At 44.5% G+C, this 22920-nt stretch overlaps 1 protein-coding gene across 1 annotated transcript; it reads right to left on the bottom strand.

The window, feature by feature from the left end:
- Positions 1–591: 591 nt before the first annotated feature.
- LOC118880952 (heparan-alpha-glucosaminide N-acetyltransferase-like) lies at positions 592–22581 on the bottom strand. The gene is made up of 3 exons (XM_036825193.1): positions 22102–22581; positions 2338–2441; positions 592–684 (listed from the first exon to the last, which is right to left on the bottom strand). Exons 1-3 carry the CDS (start codon positions 22579–22581, stop codon positions 645–647), a joined length of 624 nt encoding a protein of 207 aa, XP_036681088.1. The 3' UTR covers positions 592–644.
- Between the last annotated feature and the right edge of the window lie 339 nt (positions 22582–22920).

Genomic DNA, 22920 nt, shown 5'->3' with positions numbered 1-22920 from the left:
TGCCCAGCACCACCATGTGATTCCATTTTTGCTTTAAAAATGTGTGTATGTTTGTGGAAATAGATAAAAAAATAAGCCTGAGATGGATGTTTGATCAGTAGTTTTCCCTGTGGGTTGGGACTAGGAGGAGGATCTTTAGTTTTTCTTTATTATTTGACTTTCAAAAATATACAATAATTATTTTTCATGAGAAAAAGCTGAAATACGTTTCTATTAGAAAATGAAGTTTCTGTTCATACTGAGTGTAATTCTTACTTCATGTAAATGACATTTAGTCATACAGCAACCGTCTTTTATAGTTAGCTAAACATTGACAATCAAGCTATACAAGTTCCACGGTGAGAGTGATGACTGGGATTCTTCATGTGTTCTCTGCTGTCCTTTCAATGTTTGGATGTAAACCAAGTCCCTCCTCTACTATCCTTCAGATGCCCGCTTCAAACCCTCTTTATTAAAACCCATTTCTCACGTTTTCATTGTACCTTGAGTGAGAAGTCATTCTCAGTACGTTAATTTACTGTGGGAACACACGAGTCACAGGGAGGTATCAGGATTGAAAAATAAAGTGTTTACAAATAATGATTCTTTGGGGGGACTTGAAGGCAGTAAATCTGGAATTTGGTAAACCTGCGTCCCAGATTTTGTTAGGGTCGCTGTTTCAGATGCAGTTCATTAAAATGAAAACTAAGAAAAGAAAAGAAAAGAAAAGAAAAGAAAAAAGGCAAGTGATTGGTATAAGAGGATTATTGGTCTCTTTCACTTACTTTTTCATTTTCCCCCGTTCAATCAGCTTGTATTTAAGACTAAAAATAAACCTATTTAAACTCACACCTGAAAAATCAGTGAGCTTTAGGAGGTAATGACAAGGAGGACTGTATCTTTTGTTTTCAGAATTTCAATACCACACCTGCTCCTTCTACCTCCACTGGCCTCTGTTGAAGTCCTACTTTGTTGCAGGCACGTGGAAGACAATGCTAGTTGTCTATCTAATATCTGTTCTCTTTTCCTCCTTGTTAGCAGAACCCCAACTTTGTTTAAGCACGCAATGTGTCCAGATAAAAAAAGTGCTCTTCCCCCATCTCCCTGGCAACCAGGGGTGGCCATCTACCACAGTTCTAGTCAGGAAGACTGAGCTGGTCTTTCTGTCAAACTTCAGTTTCCTGATACACGTGCAGTCCCTTCCTACCTTCCCCCTGTTGTCCTTTTGCCTTTATTATTCTTCCCATCTGGAATACAGATGTGAGGGCTGGAAGAGAAGCAGCCATCTTGTGACCATGGGGATAAATGCCTTATGCTGAGGGTGATGGAGCAGAAAGAAGGAAAGGTCTGAGGGCTTCATTGACCAGCCCTGGCTTATAAACCTTCAGACTTCCTGTTGTATAAGACAAATAAATCTCTACTTTTTAGGCCAGTGGCTCAGGGTTTTCTCTTACTTGCAATCAAAAGTATTCTTTTAAAAAACTGAGGTGAAATTTACATAACATAAAATTAACCATTTTAAAGTGAATTCAATTCAGTGACATTTAGCACATTCACAGTGTTGTGCAACTACCACCTCTATCTAGTTCCAAAACATTTTTATCACCCCCGAACCAAAAGAATTCTTAATTGACACAGGTGTTAGACCAATACTGTCTTACTGAATGCTCAACAGTCCTAATAAAGTGGATATTGGTACTAGACATTTTCTATATAGCATGCCTTCTTCCATGTTCTGGTAACAGCACACAATTTCCCTCTGGGGAGACAATGTCTTCCCCACAGTCTATCCATGTGATCTGAGTACTGTTGACACCATTATGGCTCCATCATGGGCATGTGGATAACCAGAGCATTGTTGATTTAGGGATAGGCTTAGGGATGGGCACATGACACAATTTGGGCCAACGGTCAAATGGCTGGAGAGGGGTGTTCTATTTTTCATTAGAAAAATATGTAAGCCGGGAGCACCTGGCTGCCATCCTGCTCCCATATGGAGCTGGTCAGCCTGAGTGTGAAGCTGATACAGGCGAAAACAGAGCCAAGAAACAGAGCCACCAGGTCTTGGTGAGATTTCTGAGCTTCCAAATGTGGCTGGGTTAGAAGCCAGCTCTAGCTTCAATATTTTCAAATATTGAAGTCAGTTAATCTCCTTTTTTCTTAAATCCATTTGAATGGAATTTCCCATTACTTACACTCAAAAGAGTACTACCACTCACTCAAGAGTATACCGTCCCCATTTTACAGATGTGAAACTTGAGCTTCAGGATAATATAATTTGTCCAAGACCGCCCAGCTTTAAACTCAGGTCAGTATCCCTCCAAGGCTGGTCAGTTTTACCACTAAGAAATCACTTACCTACTTCTGTTCCATGCTGGCTGTGTCCAAAGCTGGAAGTGAAGGTCCACCATCTTGTTAGTGAATGCAAATCTGTGATTCTCTTGGATCCCAGGCCGAAAACACTTGTTGGACATAGGCAAGAAGAAAAGAAACATTTCCTTGAACAGATTGATAGACTTAGTATTTACAGTTAGCTAGTTTTGCGTTAGTGACAGCAACCTCTGTGGGTTATTTATTGGATTGCACACGACTCTGAAGCAAAACAGCTTTGATATGGTTTCCCAGTGACCAGATGAACTGTATTGTTAGGCAGTTGATAAAGGGCTTCCTAATTACAAGAAATAAAAACAAAAATCTGAGGGCTTCCTTGGTGGCGCAGTGATTAAGAATCTGCCTGCCAGTGCAGGGGACACGAGTTCGATCCCTGGTCCGGGAAGATCTCACATGCCGCGGTGCAACTAAGCCCCTGCGCCACAACTACTGAGCCTGTGCTCTAGAGCCCGTGAGCCACAACTACTGAGCCCGCATGCCACAACTACTGAAGCCTGCGCCTAGAGCCCATGCTCCACAACAGGAGGACCCACTGCAACGAGAAGCCATGCACTGCAACGAAGAGTAGCCCCTGCTCACTGCAACTAAAGAAAGCCTGCGCGCAGCAATGAAGACCCAACACAGCCAAAAATAAAAATAAATAAATAAATGAATTTATTAAAAAAAAAAAAAGAAAAATCTGAGTACTCCTTCTTCCCCTCCAACATTCTTTGCAAAACATGCTTTGCTAGGCCTTGGACTAGTTGACTAAAATGTGTCACTAGCAAAATATCCAAGAGGCAGAAGAGCCTGATGGAAACAGTTTTATTGAGTGCCTCTGTGACAAAAATATCTTCAAAGGGAGTTCTATCAATTTTATTAAGCTACATTGTGCACTTTTACATGACAAGCATATCAAGCACAATAGCATTTGAATTAGCAATCAGGTTTTAATAGTATTTGACACTTCCCCACCTTGTACTGGCAGAAGCTGTCTCTCTGAGGAGAGATGCCAGGAGAGGAAAAGTCAGCCTCCCGTGGAGAAATGGGTGGCGTCCGAAAGTTCATTTGTGAATTTGTCGGTTGTTGCTCAGAACACGTTTTTCCCACAGTAAGAATGGTGTTTAGGGTCCTGTGCTGACACTTAAGAGCCAAGTGAGCCCCTTTTATCGATTACAGGGTTTTGGTTGCAAATAACAGAAACTAACTCTGGTTAATTTAAGCCAAATTACTGGCAGGATACCGGGAGCCCTGAATCAGTGGGAAGGTTGAGGGACCAGACTTTCCGAGAGGGAGCCCCAGAGAGCTACACAGCAGACCTACAGTAATGACGGCCATCATAATGTCTGACGTCACCCCGTCTAGCAAAAATCTGGTCCTTCTTGTGGTCCTGCACCTCAGTAAATGGCTCCTCAGGCCAGCATGTTGGAATTGTCCTTGACTCTCCTATTTCTCTCACGCTTCACATCCAGTCCTTCAGTAAACCTGGTTAGCTCTACTTTCTAAATATATACGGAATCTGATTACTTCCCATTCGCCCCACAGTTACAACCCTGGTTCTAGGCAGTATCATTTCTCACCTGAAATACTACCATCACCTCCTCGCTGGTCTCCCTGTCTTCCCCCTCAGTCTACATCGCACACAGCAGCCAGAGGGATTAAGTTAAAATGGTTGCCTCATGTCTTAGTAAGTGGCTTGATCTGACTTGATCCAGTTCCTGACACCTCTCCTGCCTTCTCATCCATCATATTTCCATTCCATCCCTCTGCTCCAGCCACATTGACTTCCTCCTCTCTGTTCTTCAAACATACCAAGCAGGCTCCTGCCTCAGGGCCTTTGCACTTGCTCTGCCTTCTGCCTGGAACACTTTTGCAGAGCTTCTCTGTTCAAATATAGTTTCCTCTGGTTGCCCTCTAAAACAGAAGCCATGTTTTCCCCATCTCTCTCACAATCTATCCCCTTCAGCCTACTTTATTTTTCTTCATAGCCTCATCACCACTTGATGTTATATAAGACATAGATGTGTTTATAGTCTAACTCCCTCTCTTAGGATATAAGCTACTTGAATTTGTCTGTTTTCTTCAATTCCATGTCCTCACACTGCACATATTAGGTGCTCAATAAATTTTTTTCGGAAGGCATGGATGAATGCATGAATGGGTAAATACAGGAACAGCCCTGTGGTGGAAACAGACTCATTAGTCATTGTGCTCTCACTGGAAAGAATGAATTCCAATAATTTTCCATTTCAAAAATCAAATTTCAGGGAGGGGTTTCTGATGAGTAACAGGCTCATATCTTACCAAAAGGAGAACAGGACAGAAGTCCCATAAGCTTCCCCAAAGGGAAGAGACATTCCCAAAAGGAAACTACTCCTTATTTTCAACAAATGGCAATGGATTCTTGGGACATAGGTGAGGAAGCTCTGCCCACCAACATGTGAAATTACACATAGAAATGAAATAACTTTCTGTTCCAGTTTGGGATAGTTGATGCTTCCAGTAACCAAAACCCAAGTAACAGTAGCTTAGACATACAAGGGCTTATTTTTTGGGCATAACAAATCGGTGAGAAGGCAGTTGCTGGCACTGGTTCAGTAGCAACACATCAGAATCTGGGATGGCATTTCTGTGATCTTCTTGGTCTTTCCCTCATGGTCACAATATGGCAGCCATTGTCCAAGCTTCCTGCCTTCACACATCCTTCAAAGGAAGAAAGGGGTGGAGGACAAATGACACAGTGCTTTCTTCCGGTACATCTCTCTCTCATCACAGAAGGAAATATCCTTCCTAGGAGCTGTCTGAGACAGCTTCCCATTTTCTCTTTTTGGCAAAACTGGAAGACTTGGGACAATGCTTATTTAGCCTTTGCAGTCTCTATGGTAAGAGTTGGGCATTGAGAAGGGTGTTAGAAAAAAAAAAAAAAAAGCAAACAACTCGATTTTTAGGGACTTCCCTGGCGGTCCAGTGGTTAAGATCCCGTGCTTCCACTGCAGGGGGCCCAGGTTCGATCCCTGGTTGGAGAACTAGGATTCCGCATGCTGAGAAGGGTGTTGGGGATGCTTTTAGGTGGTTGACCAAAGGTGTCTGCTCAAGATCAAACAGCTAGAGGGTTAGGACTTGATTTAATCTGAGTTTTGTCTGGTGCCAAAGTCTAGCTCTTGGGCTCTAGGTTAAATTGCCTCTTGGGAGGAAGGTTTTGTTTTCCCTTTCATTTTGCTTTGTTTTGTTTTTAGATGCTGTCTAGGTAGCTAGACGCAAATGGCCATATATTATATGATTCTGTTGATATGAAATGTCCAGAATAGGCAAATCTATAGAGACAGAAGGTGGATTATCGATTGCCAGGGTCTGGGGAGTAGCAGTGAATGAGGGAGGGTGACTACTAATGGGTATGAAGTTTCCTTCTGGGGTGATGAAGATATTTTGAAATTTGATGGTGGTGGTGATTGCACAATTCTATGAATATACTAAAAATCACTGGATTGTACACTTTGAAATGTAGAATTTTATGGTGTGTGAATTATAATAAAGCTGGTATTTAAAAAAAGGTAAATGCTGAACATATAGTATAGTTTTTGTAACCCCCTACATTTAAAAATACACCAGGATCTTCAAAACATCAAAATGCCCTATGCCTCTCCTGTTCTCTTAGGGGTCTTGGGCGTATTCACCCCTGATGAGCTTCCCGGGGTCCAACCTGTCTATTAACTTCCCCTGCCCTCCTTTCACAGATCAGCACTCATTTCTCTCATTCCTTTTAGGTTTCCTTTCCAGGTATTTTTCCATATGTACTCACACATGAAAAACAATTTATTTCCCTCGCACTCTCATGACCTCATTAAATTGCAAATTCCACGAGACGGTACTTGACATTATAGCTAATATTGTTTCTATGTAGTAGCTGCTCATGTGTTGCTAAGTGGAGGGTCCGATTATAAAAATATTTGAGCAGGACTTTAAGAAGCTCCATTGCAATATTAGACTAGCTGCTTTAGGATGGAAATTCTCAACCCAGGCTGTGCTTTAGAACCCCTGGGTAGCTTTTCCAGTGCTGGCGCCTGGGGTCCATGCCCAAAGCTTCTGATTCCATTGGGATGGCATCAAGGGTAAACCTAATATTCAGCAAGAACTGGAACAGTGGTTTTCAACTGAGAGTGATTTTGCTCCCTGCCCAGGGCACATTTGGCAATGGCGGGAGGCATTTTTGGTCATCACAGCTTGGGGAGAGGTATGTGCTGTGGGCATCTTGTGGACCAAGAGAGGCCAGGGATGCTGCTAAACATCCTGCAACGCCCAGGGCAGTCCCCACGACAAGTAATTATCTGGCCCAAAGCGTCAGTAATTCTGAGGTGGAGAAACCCTGGGTTAGAGGAGTCAGAGAAGCCTGGCCAGCTGCATCATCAGAGTTTAACTCTGGGGCAGATGGTGGCAAGTAGAAACGCATGAACACTGTACCCAGGTAGCCAAGTGGGTAATCATGGGGGTTCACAGCTGAGGTTCAACACAGCTTTGAGTTTGACCTCCTCATGTGTTCCACGGATCCAGACCTCCTTTGTTGATAAGCTCATCTGAAAGCAAGCCAGAAGTTAGGTTGTTAAAATTCTTGTTATTTTTACAGGCATTCTACAGCTAAAAGCCATCAACTGTCAACCACGATGAGCAATTCACGTTCAAAATGAAGAACTTCTGACAATTACCATGCGTCTTCATTCCTTCAGCATGCTTTCAGAATTATTGCTTTCATTATGGAGCAAAACTTGGGCCACAGCAACACACTCCAGAATACAGTACACCAGTATTTGTGACAAGGGGAACAGTAGACAAGAACAAACATCCATAGGCTCAGGAGAGAAGTCTTTGTGGGCCAGGGTGAACGCCCAAATCAGATGCAGATCACTCCAAAGCCATCGAAGCAACAAGCATCCTACACACCTTGGGACAAATGTTGACTCTGCGGATTTTTGTTTGTTTGTTTAAAACCAATCACTTGATATGATCTCATAAGCTATGCGAGAGATTGCTATCATGGATAATGAAAACAAAATGACAGGCAGATAAATTTAGTTGCTGTTTAAGAAATCTTGTAAGGTATTCTCAATAGTATAAAGATAAGGAAATCGCATAATTGAAGGAGCTGAAAACAGCATTAGCACTAGAGCATATAAGGAGAGTAAGGAAATCAATTGTGGAATGTAGGAAAGAAGTTCAGATAAGGCCGAGCTCCCTTCAGTGAATAAAACTGCCCACTATGAAAGCTAGGCGACCTAGCCTAGTGCTTTTCAACCTAGGCTGCCCAACAGGACCTCCTGGACAGCTTTAAAAGCTCTGATGCCCAGGCTGTACTCCAGACCAATACAGTCTGAACCTGTGGGGTGGGACCAGGTTACAGCATTTTGTAAAGCTCCCCAGATGGTTCCAATGAGCAGCCACATTTGAGACCCACTGGCAAGTACTCCCTCTCTCTCCCCACTGTGGTACAGGGGTGGCATCTTGGCTTGGCTCACATCATACCCTGTTGCACTTAAACCTTGAGGGACGTAGAGGTACTTCACTTAGTATGTGTAGCAAAGGCATTGGGACAGTGTTGTGAGCCCAATGGCAGAAATATCCAGTAGCAGCAGTGGCCACAGTACTTGGGTAATTGTGTCTTAACAAGAGTTAAGGTCCCTCTGGAGTGACCTTGAAGTGGTTCCTCTGACACAACTTCCCTTGCTTGGTTCCTGCTCATTTTTCCAGCCTTCTTCTCTTTTGGGGGACTTCCTGATTTCCTGCCAACAAATTAATTTCTGCTAAGTTAACCAGATTTGGTCTGTTGCTTGTAGCCAAGAACCCTGATGGGTATATTTATTGAATGTTCTCTTGAAATTGACAGATTAAAAAAAAAAACCTGTTTCAGCTTCATCCTAAGTAATGGCATCCATGGAATCACTTTAGATGTGTTAGTTTTATCTTTCTGAATAGACATAAAATAAATACACAATTGTTAGAAGTAGACATCACTATGCTACTTAAAACTGTCCTGTATCCCAGCTGTTCATGAACTACCTTTTGGGAAAGGTTGAGTTAAGATTCTTTTAAGTGCAGTTAATAGAAAGCAGGTCTGAGTAACTTAAGCTGAAATAAGGAACTTATTGGGGTTTCTCATAAAATCAAGGAAGCAGCCAAGGGCAGAGCAGCCACTGGGCAGCTTGGGACTTAGTGAAGGCTGTGGCTCTTTTCTCTCAAGTGCTCCCAATAATGTGGTTTAACTCTAAAACACCTCCCATTGAAACTTGCAAATACAGGGGAGGAAGAGGTTCAGTTGTGGCCAGGAGGGGAAGGCCATGGTGTGTAGACTGCTGCTGGGGGCCCTGGTCCATGTCTAGGGGCAGTCCCCAGCGCAAGGTCACTGACTGGAGCAAGGTAACAACCTGAAGAGGTGCCTTCCACATTACAGGAAAACTCACATGACCTCGTGGGATAAACTATACGTCAGGCAGGATATGTTCAATGGCAAGTGACAAAAAACAAACAAACCCCAAACCCCTCAAAGGAAAAAAGGGGCTTTACTGACTCGGAAAACTGGAATGTGTAGGAACGAGAACCGGTTGAGTCATCGCTGGATCCAGGTCTCAAACGGTTATGTCAGGACTTAGTTTCACCTCCCTCGCTCTCCCCGGCCTCCAACCCTGGCCCCACGTTGGCTTCATTCCCTGACAGGTTTTCCCCTCCTGGCAGGCCAGAAGTGCGGGGATTATTTGTCCTCTGTAGAGATGCCCATGTCAGTGCCTGGAGCACCTCTCTTGAGTAGTTTGAGCAACGTCTCAGGAGAGATTCTCATTGGTCAGGCAAAAATAATGTGTCCCTCTGTGAACCAATCACTGTGGCCCTGGGAGGCTTGGACCACACTGAGTGGCCAGGCTTGAGCCAAGTACCCACCTTGGGTGGGCTGTGGGTGGGGTCAACTCCCGTCAAACCACATGGGCTGAAATCTGGGAAATATTTAGTAACTGGCTCTGGGGATGGGCAGGGGACATTTCTTTGTACAAATACTCCCACCATGCCTGATTTCAGACTACCTGCACAGTCTCAAATGGCTTAGAAGGTTGCTAAAAATTTAACAGTCAGCTTTCATGAGCTGGTAAGACAAGGGAGAGGTGGGAGGGACCAAGAGAGAGATAGTTTCCTAAAAAAAAAAAAAAAAATCATCATTCTAGCACCAGCACCGGCATGATGGGGAATACGGTGGGGCAGACAAAGCCAAAGAAAGCATCCTACAGAGAGTAAAGAAACTTCCATTTATTTTGCTAGATATCTATTGAGGTGTATTTCAACAAAAGTGCTAGGAAGTGGGTTCTAGAAGAGAATTCATTGATCCGTCACTACGTATTTATTATCTACCAAGGACAGAGCCTGTCTCAATGAGAAATGAACTCATCACCTAGTGTGGGAAGCCAACATGTCACAAGAGGTAAAAGATATGGTAAGTGCTCTAATAGAGGACAGATGTTAGAGGAGAGAGCAGGCAATCTAAACGGGGAGGGAAGGACTAGGGGACATTTCAGAGAGCAGGACTTATCTGTGCTGGTTCTAGCAGGATGTGTGAGAACTTGTCAGACTAAAGGGGTGGACATGCCAGGCTGAGGGTACAGGGTTTGCAAAGTCATAGGGGTATGAAATAGCTCTAAGTGGTTTCAGATGACTCACGTGGGACGGGGACGCGGATAGTTGGGGGCTAGATCTTGCATGATGTGTTAAGGATGTTGGATTTTATCCTGCTGCCATTGAGAGCAATTAAGGTGCTTCAAACAGGAAGAAGGGTCATGATCCAATTGGCATTTTAGAATGGCTGGGCAGCTGTGTGGAGGACTGATTCTAGAGGAGGGAAATTGAAAGCAAGGAGATCAGTAGGAATTTATGTGAGAGAAGGTGGGAGGAGCAAGGAGGTGAAGTGGAATCAACTTGGTGGCCCATTGGGTGTGAGGGGGAGGTGGATCCAGGAACTCACCATTTCAGTCCAAGAGTAGCTTTAACCCATTGGGAAAGACAGGCTTATATGTAGGAGAGAAACATAAAACCTACATGCTAAGGAAGTAATGCCTTAGAAATAAAGTGTCTTACTGGTTTAATATAATAAGTTAAATGATTCATGATCAGGAAAAAGAGAGATCCATATTGGTTGGCACAATTCAGAAAAACTCACGGATGAGGTAGAAAGGGATGGGCTCTAACTAGCAGGGATTGAATTAGTCAGAATGAACCAAAAACTGCGGTGCAGGTCACACACCCACACTCCTCGTCACTTTTGGGTCCAGGGCTCAAATGATGATGGTGAGATTCCAACTTCCCACCCCACTGCCCTTTCTCTTTTCCTCTGGGTTGGCTTCATTCTCAGACAGACGAACCCCCTTTATCTGGAGAAAAAGAAAAAAAGTCCCCCTTTTTCTAAAGAAAGGGGATCTGAGATTTCAATTTTTGAGAGATTGCAAGTTTGAAAATATTTTTATTCTTGAGTAACAATTTGGCTGGTTATGGAATTCTTGGAAAGAAATACTTTTGCATTAGCATTTTGAAGAAATGTATTGTCTTCCAGTTTTCAGCATGGCTGTTGTGATGTGTGATGATGCTTTTCTAATATCTCTGTCTCTCTGGAAAGTTTTTAGGATTTGAAATTTTATGATGATATAACTTGGTGTGGACTTTTCTCACTTACTGAGCTGGGTAACTAATGGGTTCCTGAAGCTCGTCTTCAGTTTAAGAAATTTTCTTGGATAATTTTTTATGTTATTTCCCCCTTTTCACTCCTAATTTTTACTATTGTTGTTTTATAAAACTTCTATTATTTGGATATTGTATCTTTAACTTTCTTCTTAATATTTTCTCTCTACTGTCTACCTCTTTTTCCTTAGTTCTACTTCCTGGGAGAATTCTCACCATCGTCTTCCAAACTATCATTTGAATTTTTAAATGTTGCACTCTATCTTTTAATTTCCAAAAGCTATTCATCATCATATGCATTTTATTTATGAATGCTTTATCACTCTGAAGATATTTCAGTATTTTTGACGTTTTTTTCTTGCACATTAACAGTCTCTATTTCCTTAGTGTTCCTCCTTTTCCCCGTTTGTCTTCATCTCTGAATTTATCTTAGAGGTTTTTCTCAAATACCTGGTGATGCTTGGATGTCCATTTGTATTTTGAAGTGAGGCACTAAAAGCACACTCAATGCTTTACGTCTGGGATGGACTGTTGACAGGTGGGCCTCTGAGTGGGAGCAATGGGCTGTGACTTGCCTGCTTCATGGAAATCCTCCAGGATGTCAGTATCTGTAGTTTTCCTTTCTCTTAGGTATTTTTCATAGAGGAAACAGTGAGCCGCTCACTTGGGAGGGAGGTGAGTGTTGACCTGGTAGCCCAGACTGGGAGCTGAGCAGAGACAGGATGGTGAGGGTCTTTGTCAGTATGCCTGCTTATATCATAAAGGGCTGTCACTCTCAGCCTCCTTTGTGCTGGGTGTCCTTCTCTCCATAGTCTTTAAACTCATGCCCTTAATAACTTTCCTTTCTGTAGGAGGAAGGTGGGGGAGGAAATCCTTAGAGTTTTCCTGATTTCACTCCAAGCCTGTACTCCCGCCTTCAGAAGTAACTGGTGCCTCCCAGTCTCAAAGTTCTCCAGGTGCTGGAGCTGAACTGGCTTCACGTTGCCTTCCCAACACCCAGTCCTGAGCTAATGGGAAAGTACTGGAACCTAGTCACTTACCACTTGTTTACTCAACCTTTCAAAATTTGGCTGACATTTCTCTGCTGTCATTGTCTGTTCTCCCACTCTCTTTGTCCTTGTGGAGTTTATAACTCTTTAATCCCTTTACCATCATTTTAGCAAGGTTTTGAGAAGAAGAGAAGATAAACCAGTGAATTCAACCCACCATTTTAAACCGGAAGTCCTTTAATATACTTTCTATTAATTTTTAACATGTCCGTCCATCCCCCTCTCTCTTCACTGCTGCTCCAGACAGTCGGACACCTTGATTGAGCTGTCCTTGATGGCTTTGTTCAAGTCTTTTCCTGTTGAGTATTTCACAAGGTCAGCATCCACAGAGCTGAGGTCAGCCCCCCAAATGTGCAATCACAAGAGCTTTAGAAGAGCATCTTATTCCTTGTAAATGCTGCCCATCATGTCCTTACCCACCCTCTTTTCTAACCAGAAGGGGGAAATGGGGCATGACGGAAGAGACTGTGATCTTTGTGACAGATCCTACAGTCATACAAAAATGCAAATGGGAGCCACAACATGGCTTTCCATTTTTTGGTTTTATTATATTTTGAAAGCCTTTTAATTTTTTTTTTCTGATAAAGCCTTTTGAAAAATACTCATTCTAAAAATACTCCAACAGTGTAGAGAATCAACACAACATTCCCTAGTCTGTCTCCTTTAATCCTGTGCCTTATCTTTTATACATTTGGTTTGTATCCTTCCATATCTTTAACGCAGACCTTTATGCTTGTACTAGCATATGAGCATTCATTTATTCATTTAACAAGCAATTATTGAGTCTCTATTTTGTGCCAGGCACTGATATAGAGATGTAGGCAATATGTTGGTGAACAAGACAGGCCAAATCCCTTCCATTCTGGGGATGTACATTCTAGTGGATGTGTAAAGCTTTAAACATCCAACACACCTTACATCCACAAATACACACACACTCACTGGCCATATTATACATAGCTTGTTTTTTACTTATCATCTAGTACATCTTTCCATATTAGTACCATAGATCTTTATTATTTTTAATGGTTGTGTGGTATTGCATTATATGAACCCATCATTTGTCTACTCTCCTAATAATAACCATTTAGATTACTTCCAATATTCTTCTGTTACAATGGATCAAGCATGATTTGTGCAAATATTCCCCTATTGATCAACCTTGAAGTGTTTCCAGTTTTCGATTTAAAAATCTTTAATTGTACAAACAACTTTGCAAAATTGATTTTGTACATTTAACTTTGTACCCCTGTGCAAGAATATCTATAGTGTGTGTGTTCCTATCAGAAGAACACTGGGGTCAAATGGAACAGCATTATACATTTTGAAAGCTATTGCCAAACTGCCCTAAAAAAGTTTGAATTTAAACTCCCACTAGCCATGAAGGAGTGTGCCTGGTTCTGAAAAAGGTGTTTTGATGTGCGTGGTGATTTTTTTCATTTTGCCACGTTGCATTTCCCTAGTTAATTTAAATTTGACTGTGGCAGGACTGTATGCTTCCAGACACTGCTTGATTTACACCATGTGAGATTTCTTATCAGACTCTGCAGCACTTACTACTCTCTCAAAGCAATGTGGACATTGAAAACTTATCATTTTCCTTCCACTAGATCTTGAACAAATAAGCTAAAGAAACTTGGTCTCAGACTTATCTTTGAAAAAGTCATTTAATGAAAAAAAAATCTAAGTAAACCCCCCAACTATACATCTATATATCATCTTCAATCACTTTTAATCCATAACAAAATGTTATCCTTCAGTTCATATTTAGAAAAGCAAAGCAGATTTTATGTGTAAGGTCATCTCTATCTACTCTCTCAATAAGCCTTCTCAAAGATCTCTATGCAGGTTGTGGCATGATTTGGTTGTAAATGAATGTGCATTACTAGACGTGAAAACCAAAGTCATCAAAATGTGGTGACTAGGATGGGCAACGTTAGACATCACGATATGAACAACGGTCACTCACAGCAACTTCAAGAAGTTATCTCCAATCACCTACCTTCCTTTTACAGAAGAGATTTTCTGTAGGGTTGCTCAAATCAGATCCTTGCTCCTTTAATCTCTTTCTCTCTAAGCGAATGCAAATCGTGCTTGACTTAACCAAGCAGCTCTGCTTTAATTTGCTGGCAAGATGTGATGCGTCACCAAAATGGATTTTTAGGCCCATCAAATGTCTATACTATATGGTTCAAAAGCAGAGTGACCTTTACGACTTGCATTGTGCATTGCATATCTAAAATCAGAGACCAAGATTGGAAATTCTCACACTGTTTTCCTTCATTAGAGGAGAAAACAGAATTCAGTTGGACACATGCACTAAAATTAGATTCTTAAATAAACAGCCAAGGTCTTAATAATTCATGCAAAGACACAGGGAAAAAATGAGGAAAATAATTGAGCAATGGCGGGCAAATACCATGTCATTTTGTACTGCCTCACACTAATCATTGGTACTGTATATCTCTGATATACAGGTTTATTAATGAAACAAAAAGGCATCTACTATGGATAAATAATACATCATATGGCATTCACATATGCTATGTGTAACAGAGATCAGTGACACCTATCAATTCATTTTAAATCAGGTCATGTGTACTTCGCTCAGTCTGCAGTTTGTCAATCTCTACTTTCTGCTTAATAGACGTCGTGGTTTGCTGTGCTTAAAAAAAAAAGGAGGCACTGTAGTGAGGAACCAGGTGAGATATAAAAGTAATTAAAAAAATCAGCAAGACTCTGCCTCCGTAAAGGCAGCCTAAACAGTGATATATTTGTACATTTATCATCACTAACATGGGCTCAGCCTAGAGATTTAGTGAAAGAATTCAGCAGTGCCATTAAGAAATGAAGACATTTTGCAAACTTTTTTTTTTTTCAGTTCTACAAACCCATTAGGATATTTATGACTCTGGATGAAGAAGAATTAGTATCATTAACATGAAGGGGTTGTCAGGGAGGTTACAGGAAGCCAGGGGTCATGGGACGGGGGGCAGGAAAGAAAGGCATCCAAACTGAGAAAGTAGATTAAATAGAGATTTCTAAAAAAACAGAAAATAATTAGTGGTATAACACAGACATCATTAGCTGTAGTAATGTCTATGACAAATAAATAACAGTTGAAAACAATAAAATGTGTGGTAATGTACTGTGTTGTAATATTGCTGGCAACATGTGGGAAGCCTCTGACAGATGTTAAACAGATGTGGCAATTAGCAAACCTTATGGTCATGCCGGTAAGATTATTATGCAACACATTCTCCAGCAAAATGAGATGATTTCCTTCTTTGTGTGGCTTTATTCACGTGGAGAGTGAGCTAGTCTAATGTTCCATTTAAGCAAAGTCGTTAGCTGGTATCTCCTCAGCCACATACATATGCAAGTGTGTGTGTGTGCATACATATACATATATATTTTTTGATGTCTTCTGAAAGATTTAGAGTAATTCAGAATTTAAACAAGAACAATATCAATTCAGCTGTGTAGCAGATACTTCAATTATAATCGCTAATGGACAAATTGAGAGATAAAAAGACTTTTCTATCATGTTGAAATTCAATGAACAGTTTTCAATTAGGCTCAGGATATAAAAGGAAAAAAGAAAGCGACTTTTCCTTGATGTTTAACATTGCTGAGAAAGATGAGAGGAACTTTGCTTTTTCATTATACTGAAGAGATTGCATATAATGCCGCATATTTAAATTATAAATCAGGTTGCTATCTGCCAACTGAAAGCAATATCAATTAGAACTTAGGTGGATTAAGCTTTAAAATGCCTTATATTTAATGACAAAAGTATGACTGTTAATCTCCACAGCCATCAGAGGGATAATTTAAGGCAGCAAGAAATCAAAGAATGATGTCACAAAAATAGGCCCTTGCAGCTTTTTGGATAGTATTATCGTAATTAATGTACTTCGAATGACTTTTTTGTGGGTTATGGGCTTTCACAAAAGCATTTATTGCAGGCATAAAATATAAAACTCTAAAGAGTGGGTTTGACTAAGGTTGACTGGAGGGTCCTTACCCTTTCTGCTCAGTAATTCCTGTAAAATAATAGTTTCATTTACAGGCGCAATTTATAATGTTGAATTTATGCCAGTTCATCTGATATAAATCATGGTAATAGCATGATCTATTGTATGTCACTTGAGCGAATGCAAATTAAATATCGTTAAATTAAAGAAAAACTGTTAAAATAACATTAGGTTGTAACTAGAGCTGCTGGAATAAAGGAAATGTGGGGTTAAGGATGAAATTTCACTATTGTAGGTCTCAATCTGATACTGGAATGTGTTGCCCAAAACAAATGTACATAGACAAATAAAAAAAATGGGGAAGTGGAATTATGGACAAAGTTATACATCCACTCCAGAGCATCCTTTCATTTTGATTGCTAACCACAACTCTAAAAATTAAATAGCTGTTTTTGTACTGGGTTTTGCTTCCTGCAATTCTTTAATGTCTTATTCAGCAACTGGAAATGAAGTTTCTTTTGTAATTACTTGGTGTATTTTTTTTTTTTTTTCTTTTGAGTCATAGGCTTTTTTTTTTTCTTCCAGGAGCACTTTCAACAAAGCTATTGTTTATTTACTTCTCCAGACCCCAGCATCTCTCTGTTAACAGGCCCAGAGAAGAGAGCACAGGGGGTTAGTCGGTTAGGCAGCTGCTGCTGATTCTTTTCATTGCTTCTACAGTGATATGTTGTGAGGCCAAATCAGCAGAGCCGATTACGGCTTCAATTCTTAAATGTGGTTCTGGAAAGCCTGGGTCATTAATAAGCAGAAGTCATTAAAATGCATCTATCAGACAAATTTACTTCCTCCCACAAATCAGAATTCTCTTTATTCCACTTCAGAAGTTGATTACAACTCGTGTTCAAAACGAACCAGAACCACTGTGCTAAGATAAATTTGGGGTGGGAGGGTGGAGGGAAGAGGGAAAGAAAGAGGCGGTGGGAGGGCACAGAGAGGGAGAGGGTGAGAGGCAGGCTAAGATGAAACAGGGAGTACAGGCAATATTATTTCCCTTTTACTTAAAAAAATATACATTACAAACCATATCATCAATGGATCACATTGGCAAGGAACAAGTTGGGGATTTTGGTGTGTGTGTTCTGTTTCACGTGTAACCTAGCACATTGTCAGAACTCACTAAATGTTGATGGATGACAGGGTGACATACCCATTATAACATCAATTAATTTGCTGTCAAGAAAAAGTGGGTCCTTCAAATTATCCAGCCATAATTGCCTTGGCTTTGCTAACTTTCCCCCCCTCCATAACAGGTTATGTGAGTAGTTATCAACACATATGCTTCAGAAATATTCAATAAAAGGCTGCATTTTTTTCCCACATGCCATGATAGAAAAAAAGATATAATGATGTGAATATGTGGTTATCCTGATAGACCAAGGAAGCAGCATGGGGGCTGTAAAAAAGAACACTGATAGTAGTGCTGCATAAACCAGGTTTGAAGATGAGCTGTAATATTTATTAAGCACTTATTTGCCAGGTATATACTAACCAGGGCCAGGACTAGGGTAAGGAAAGTGAGGCACTCACTGTGGGTACAAAATTTAGGGGGGAGGGCACATCAGAAAATTCAGTTATCAAGATAACTCATATTTTGCGCAATATTTTAAAAAATCAAAATTAACATAAAATCCAAAATGAACAAAACATCAAAAATTTAAATAAAGACAGTGCTGTGTGGAGCCATATTGAAACCTAAGGCAAAAAAGGAAAATTTGCATTTCCCATTATGATGCTCATATGTAGTTTTTTAATTGTTAGTTTTTTTCCAGAACATTAAAGAAGTTGAAAAAAAATACTGAAAAATTGACAAGCAGGTGTATTAAAATGCATAACATTATTTTAAGTTTAAATATTTTATTTGTACCCCAAACAGAATTGATGATAATTTCACTTTTCTCCTTGAATGGAAGCAAAACCATCATCAACATTTTCAAAATCTAATTCTGAAAAAAATTAACCACTAAAAATACATAAAATCATGTTTATGGTAATGTATATTTTTTTGTTTTGACTCAGGATCCAGTATGGATCCACACAGAGCTGTTACTGATCCTACTTTTATGTAACATTTTGATTTTTTTTTTTTCAGATTTAATTGATATTTATAGGACATTCCATCCAAAAACAGCAGATTACACTTTCTTCTCAAGTGCACATAGAACATTCTCCAGGATAGATCACACCTTGGGTCACTAATCAAGCCTCAGTAAATTTAAGAAAATTGAAATCATATCAAGCATCTTTTCTGACCACAACACTATGAGATTAGAAATCAATTACAGGAGAATGCGCCGCGCGAGCAGTGGGAACGGACGCGCGGTGGCGTGGTGCACAGCGCCCCGGCCTGCAGGCGTCTCCAGCAGGCGCCTCCAGTACACACAGAGGAGTCCTTGGACTGTGAGGAGGAGGCCACGGCAAGCAGAGGCTGTGGAAACCCGGAACGATTCTGCCTTCATACTTGGCATTGACTCAGAATTCCTTGAGTCCTGGTCAGACGCTGTGAGCTGATTACTGCCCCTAGTATTAGATCAGTCCATAGGTAGTGGGAGCAATGGCTGTGAATCTGCTGGAGGATTGGTGCAAGGGGATGGACCTGGACCCCAGGAAGGCCGTGCTGATCGTGGGCATCCCTGTGGAGTGTAGCGAAGAGGAAATTACAGAGACCCTGAAGGCGGGCTTACAGCCCCTGTGTGCCTACAGTGTGCTGGGCAGAATGTTCAGAAGGGAAGACAACTCTAAGGCAGTTTTCATCGAATTGGCTGATGAGGTCAATTATGCTACGATGCCGAATCAGATCCCAGGAAAGGGAGGTACCTGGGAAGTGGTGGTGAAGCTCCGTAGCCCAGATGATGAATGTATCAACAGACTGAACTACTTCCTGAAAGATGAGGGCCGGAGAATGGTAGATGTGGTCAATACCCTGGGGCATAGCACTTATCCTGAGGACGTAGAGCCAAAAGGCTTGGCTCAAGTCGAGCCACCAGTCCCGCAGCCTCTGAAAGAAAGCATGTGGTACCCAAAACTGAAGGTGTTTTCGGGAAGCACATTCCCAGACCCAGGCGAAGAGAACTTTGAAGCCTGGCTAGAGCAGGTGACTGAGATGATGCAGATGTGGCAGGTGCCTGAGGTAGAGAAGCAGCGGCGTTTCCTGGAAAGCTTAGAGGGCCCCGCCCTGTTCCTCATACAGGTGCTCTGGGCCAACAGTGACTCCATGACTGTGGAGCAGTGCCTGGACATCCTGAAGCAGATCTTCGGGAATAAAGAGGACTATAGAACCTCACATTTAAACTTCCTCCAGACATGCCAGAAGTCCGGAGAGAAAGTCTCTGATTTTTTGTTACGGTTACAGCCCCTGCTGCAGAACGCCCTGCAGCACAGCCCCTTGTCAGTGAGAAGCGCAGACATGATTCGCCTGAAACACGTCCTGGCTCAGGCCTCCATGAGCAGCGCCCTCCAGGGCAAGCTCAAGCTCCTGGAGCAGCGAGGGTGTGCGCCCACTTTCCTGGAGTTACTGAAGCTCATTCGAGACGAGGAGGAGTGGGAGGCCACCATGGCAGTGGCCAGGGAGAAGCAGAGGCAAGTGGGAAGGGGCCGCAGGGCCTCTGGCCCCCAGGTACTGGCAGAAACCAGTGTGCCAGCCCCTGCGGTCATGGTGCAGGCACGGCTGTTTCGTGGGAGCAGCGCTGAGACCGTCCAGGAAGGGGCTACCCTGTCACTGAAGCGCAGGCAGGTGCCGTGCCTCTGCGGGACTGGGGAGGAAGGCCACAGCCAGGCAGCGTGTCCTAGGGCCGAGAACCAGCCCCCAGCAAAGCAGAAGCCTCAGCTTGCAGCAGAGGAGTTGGGAAACGAGATGGGGGCTGGGGCCATGAGCCACCCCAAGCCCGAGGAAGCATAGGCTCAGGATATCCAGGCACCCCCTCCCCTAGCAGGCAACCCAGATACTCTAACGAGGGGAAGGGGCCGTCCGCAGGAACAGTGGGGGCCTTGACTGGGGCAGAGGGGCAGGGCAGCCAGGCCCAGGCCCAGCCCCCTCGGCATGCACCAGCTGGAAGGGACTCCACCAACCAAGCCAACGTCAGCTCAGGGAGGCACCGGCGACACAAGCGGGGAGCCACCATACCCAGCACGAGGGGTCCCCGAGCCTCAGACAGAGACCCCAACACAGCAGAGACTAAGAAAGGTATAGTCGGGGGTTCTGGCATCAGCCCTGTCTTCCGGCCACCCTCAGACGCCCACCCTGTGGGCTCTGAGCTAATGATGCTGATGGGCCCCCAGGCCACGCGGGGCCTAGAGGCGCCTCCCCTGGGGCCGCCCCTGCCGGAAGGAGCCAGCGCTGGCGCTGGCGAGGAAGAGCTGTGGGGCAGAGAGGAGGTGCCCCGGAGGTGACACCGCAGGGTCCAGCCCGTCTTCAGGATCATCTACACCGCTCAAGGGGAGCCCCGCCCCAGGAAGGCAGCCCCCTGGAGCCTCTGCGCAAGTGAGGGCCGGGGGCAGTCTCCTCCCCCTGCAGCCTGCAAGGGCAATAGGGACAAGGACAGCAAACGCTGTGAGGAGACGATCCCAGGCGAGAGCGTCGGCTCAGCTTGGCAGGCCGGGCGCTGAGTACCTGGCGGCCCAGTACCCCACAACTGGCTTTGGTGTGAGTGGGGGGTGCAGGGAAGCGTTTGTTCCAAAGGAGGAGGAGGAGGAGAGGGAGGAGACGGAGGAGGGAGACATGGAGAAGAGGACGAGGGGCAGGAGGAGGAGGGGGGTCCGGGCAGGGTCCAAGAGAATTTGTTGGCGGGAGGAAGGAGTGTTTTGTTCTACCTAGGTTTGTGCATGGCCACTGGAGACCTGGGACTGGCCTGGAGAAGCACAACTCACCAGCTGCCAATGCCAAGGCCAGCCCCGAAGCCTGCCACCTGGGAGCAGCCCTGAGTGGCCAGCCCCGGCCCAGGTGAGGGGCACCTGCAGATGGCTGCCACCCACACTGGCCTGGGAGACGTCAGGGGCCACCCAAGGTGCCTGGGCCTCCCTCCCGAGAGGGGACCCCTATTCAGTGTCCCCCCTCTGGGGCAAGCTGCTCCCTGTGCTGGCAAGCCCAAATGTGTCCCTGTAGAGGCCCCAGAGGGACCCAGGTGTCAAGGAACCCCCCAGCCCCCGCTCCCCTCCCCCCAACACACACACCCTAGCCATCGTCCCCCCGCGGAGCCCTGTGGTGCGCCACGTGCCAGCCAAGGCTCTGGTCTCTGTGGGCCAGTGTCGTAAGCTCAACGTGTGCTTTCTGGGCGTAGATTCAGGCCCAGCGCTGCTTCTTGTTGTGGAAATGTGCGTGTGTTCTCCTCTGAGCAGTTCCCCCCGACCCCGGCCAGGCACGGAGACCCCGAGCCCAGTCCCAGGAGCCGGCGGGGAGGACGGGATGGATGAGGTCACAGCCAGCGCCCACCCCAGGACCTGGGAGCCCACCTGGGACCTTGGGAAGGAAGACCTGGACCGGGGCTGCAGGAGGTCTGCGGGAGGACCCCGGGGCCTGTGCTCTGCTGGGCCACCCCGTTGTTCCTTGGGACTCCACGTCCTCGGCTCGGTGGCGCGTGCCCTGCTGTGGGACTGTCCTGTGCCCGCCATAGGGCAGGGCCAGGCCCCGGGCATGTGGGCCAGAGGGGGAGGGGCTGCCCCGGGGGGAGCGGGCATTGCCGGCGCCCATCGTCCTGGCGAGAGGCCACCCGCGGGGCCCTGAGGAAGGGAGACTGGGGGCAGAATGGAGGGCCGCCCGGTGGGGTGCAGCAGAGGCACCTTGTTGGGGACCCTGGGGTGGGGGGCCGGGACCTGTTGGATCCGGTGGCCGTTAGAAGTTCCTCTGTGTGTTGTTATGCCCTGTGTTCAATGGTTTCAGTCAATGTTTCTCTTTAATAAATTTCCCTCAGCAAGAACCTTAGAAAGGACACCACAATGATGAGCACCAGGCCGACAAGGAACGCGATACTCACGGGAAGGTTACTGTCAACTGGCTTCTCGTTAACGACCAGGTCACACGCAATTCCATTGACTCCATCATGGGTGTGCTTTACCAAGAGAGAATAGTTTCCAAATTTTCCAGATTTGTATTCCAGCCTACAGACTTGCTTCTCCTCCGTGGTGTCATTAAGCTGCAGGATGGATCCGTGCTGGGTGCTCACAGCCACGGCCTCAACGCTGAGCTCCCTGGGTTTCCTGCTCTGGGAGACGTCGACCAGGACCTGGAGCAGGCAATGATAACAGCGATCGAAATTCCAGTAGACGGTAAAGTTTGTCCCAGGCAGTTCATTATGGATGAGCAGCAAAACCTGGTCCATCTTCAGCTCTAAGCGCCTTTTTTTTCCTAAGTCTGGCGTCGGGGAGCCGCCGGGGGCCAGCAGTGCGGCGCTCAACACGGACGCGGCCAGCAGCAGCGCGGCCAGCGCCTGGCCCGCGCCCCCCGCCCCGCTCATGCCGCCTGCCACCCCCGCGCCGCCGCCGCCGCGCTCCCGGGACCCGCGTTGCTCGGCCGCACACGCAACATTTTGATATTTTGTTCATCATGGACTTTTTCCAATAACTTTGGTTTTTTAAAAAAATGTTGCATCAAAATATGATTGATCTTTTTTTTTTTTTTTAAAATAAAGTTAACACTCTTTTGGTTTTGTTTTTTTGGCCACGCCATGTGGCACGCAGGATCTTAGTTCTCTGACCAGGGATCGAACCTGTGCCCCCAGAAGTGCAAGCACAGAGTCTTAACCACTGGACCTCCAGGGAAGTCCCAAAATATGATTGATCTTGATTACTGAGTT

Source organism: Balaenoptera musculus, chromosome 15 (assembly GCF_009873245.2).
Source record: "Balaenoptera musculus isolate JJ_BM4_2016_0621 chromosome 15, mBalMus1.pri.v3, whole genome shotgun sequence".
NCBI classification, from domain to species: Eukaryota; Metazoa; Chordata; class Mammalia; order Artiodactyla; family Balaenopteridae; genus Balaenoptera; species Balaenoptera musculus.
This window is presented reverse-complemented; position numbering and strand designations above follow the sequence as displayed.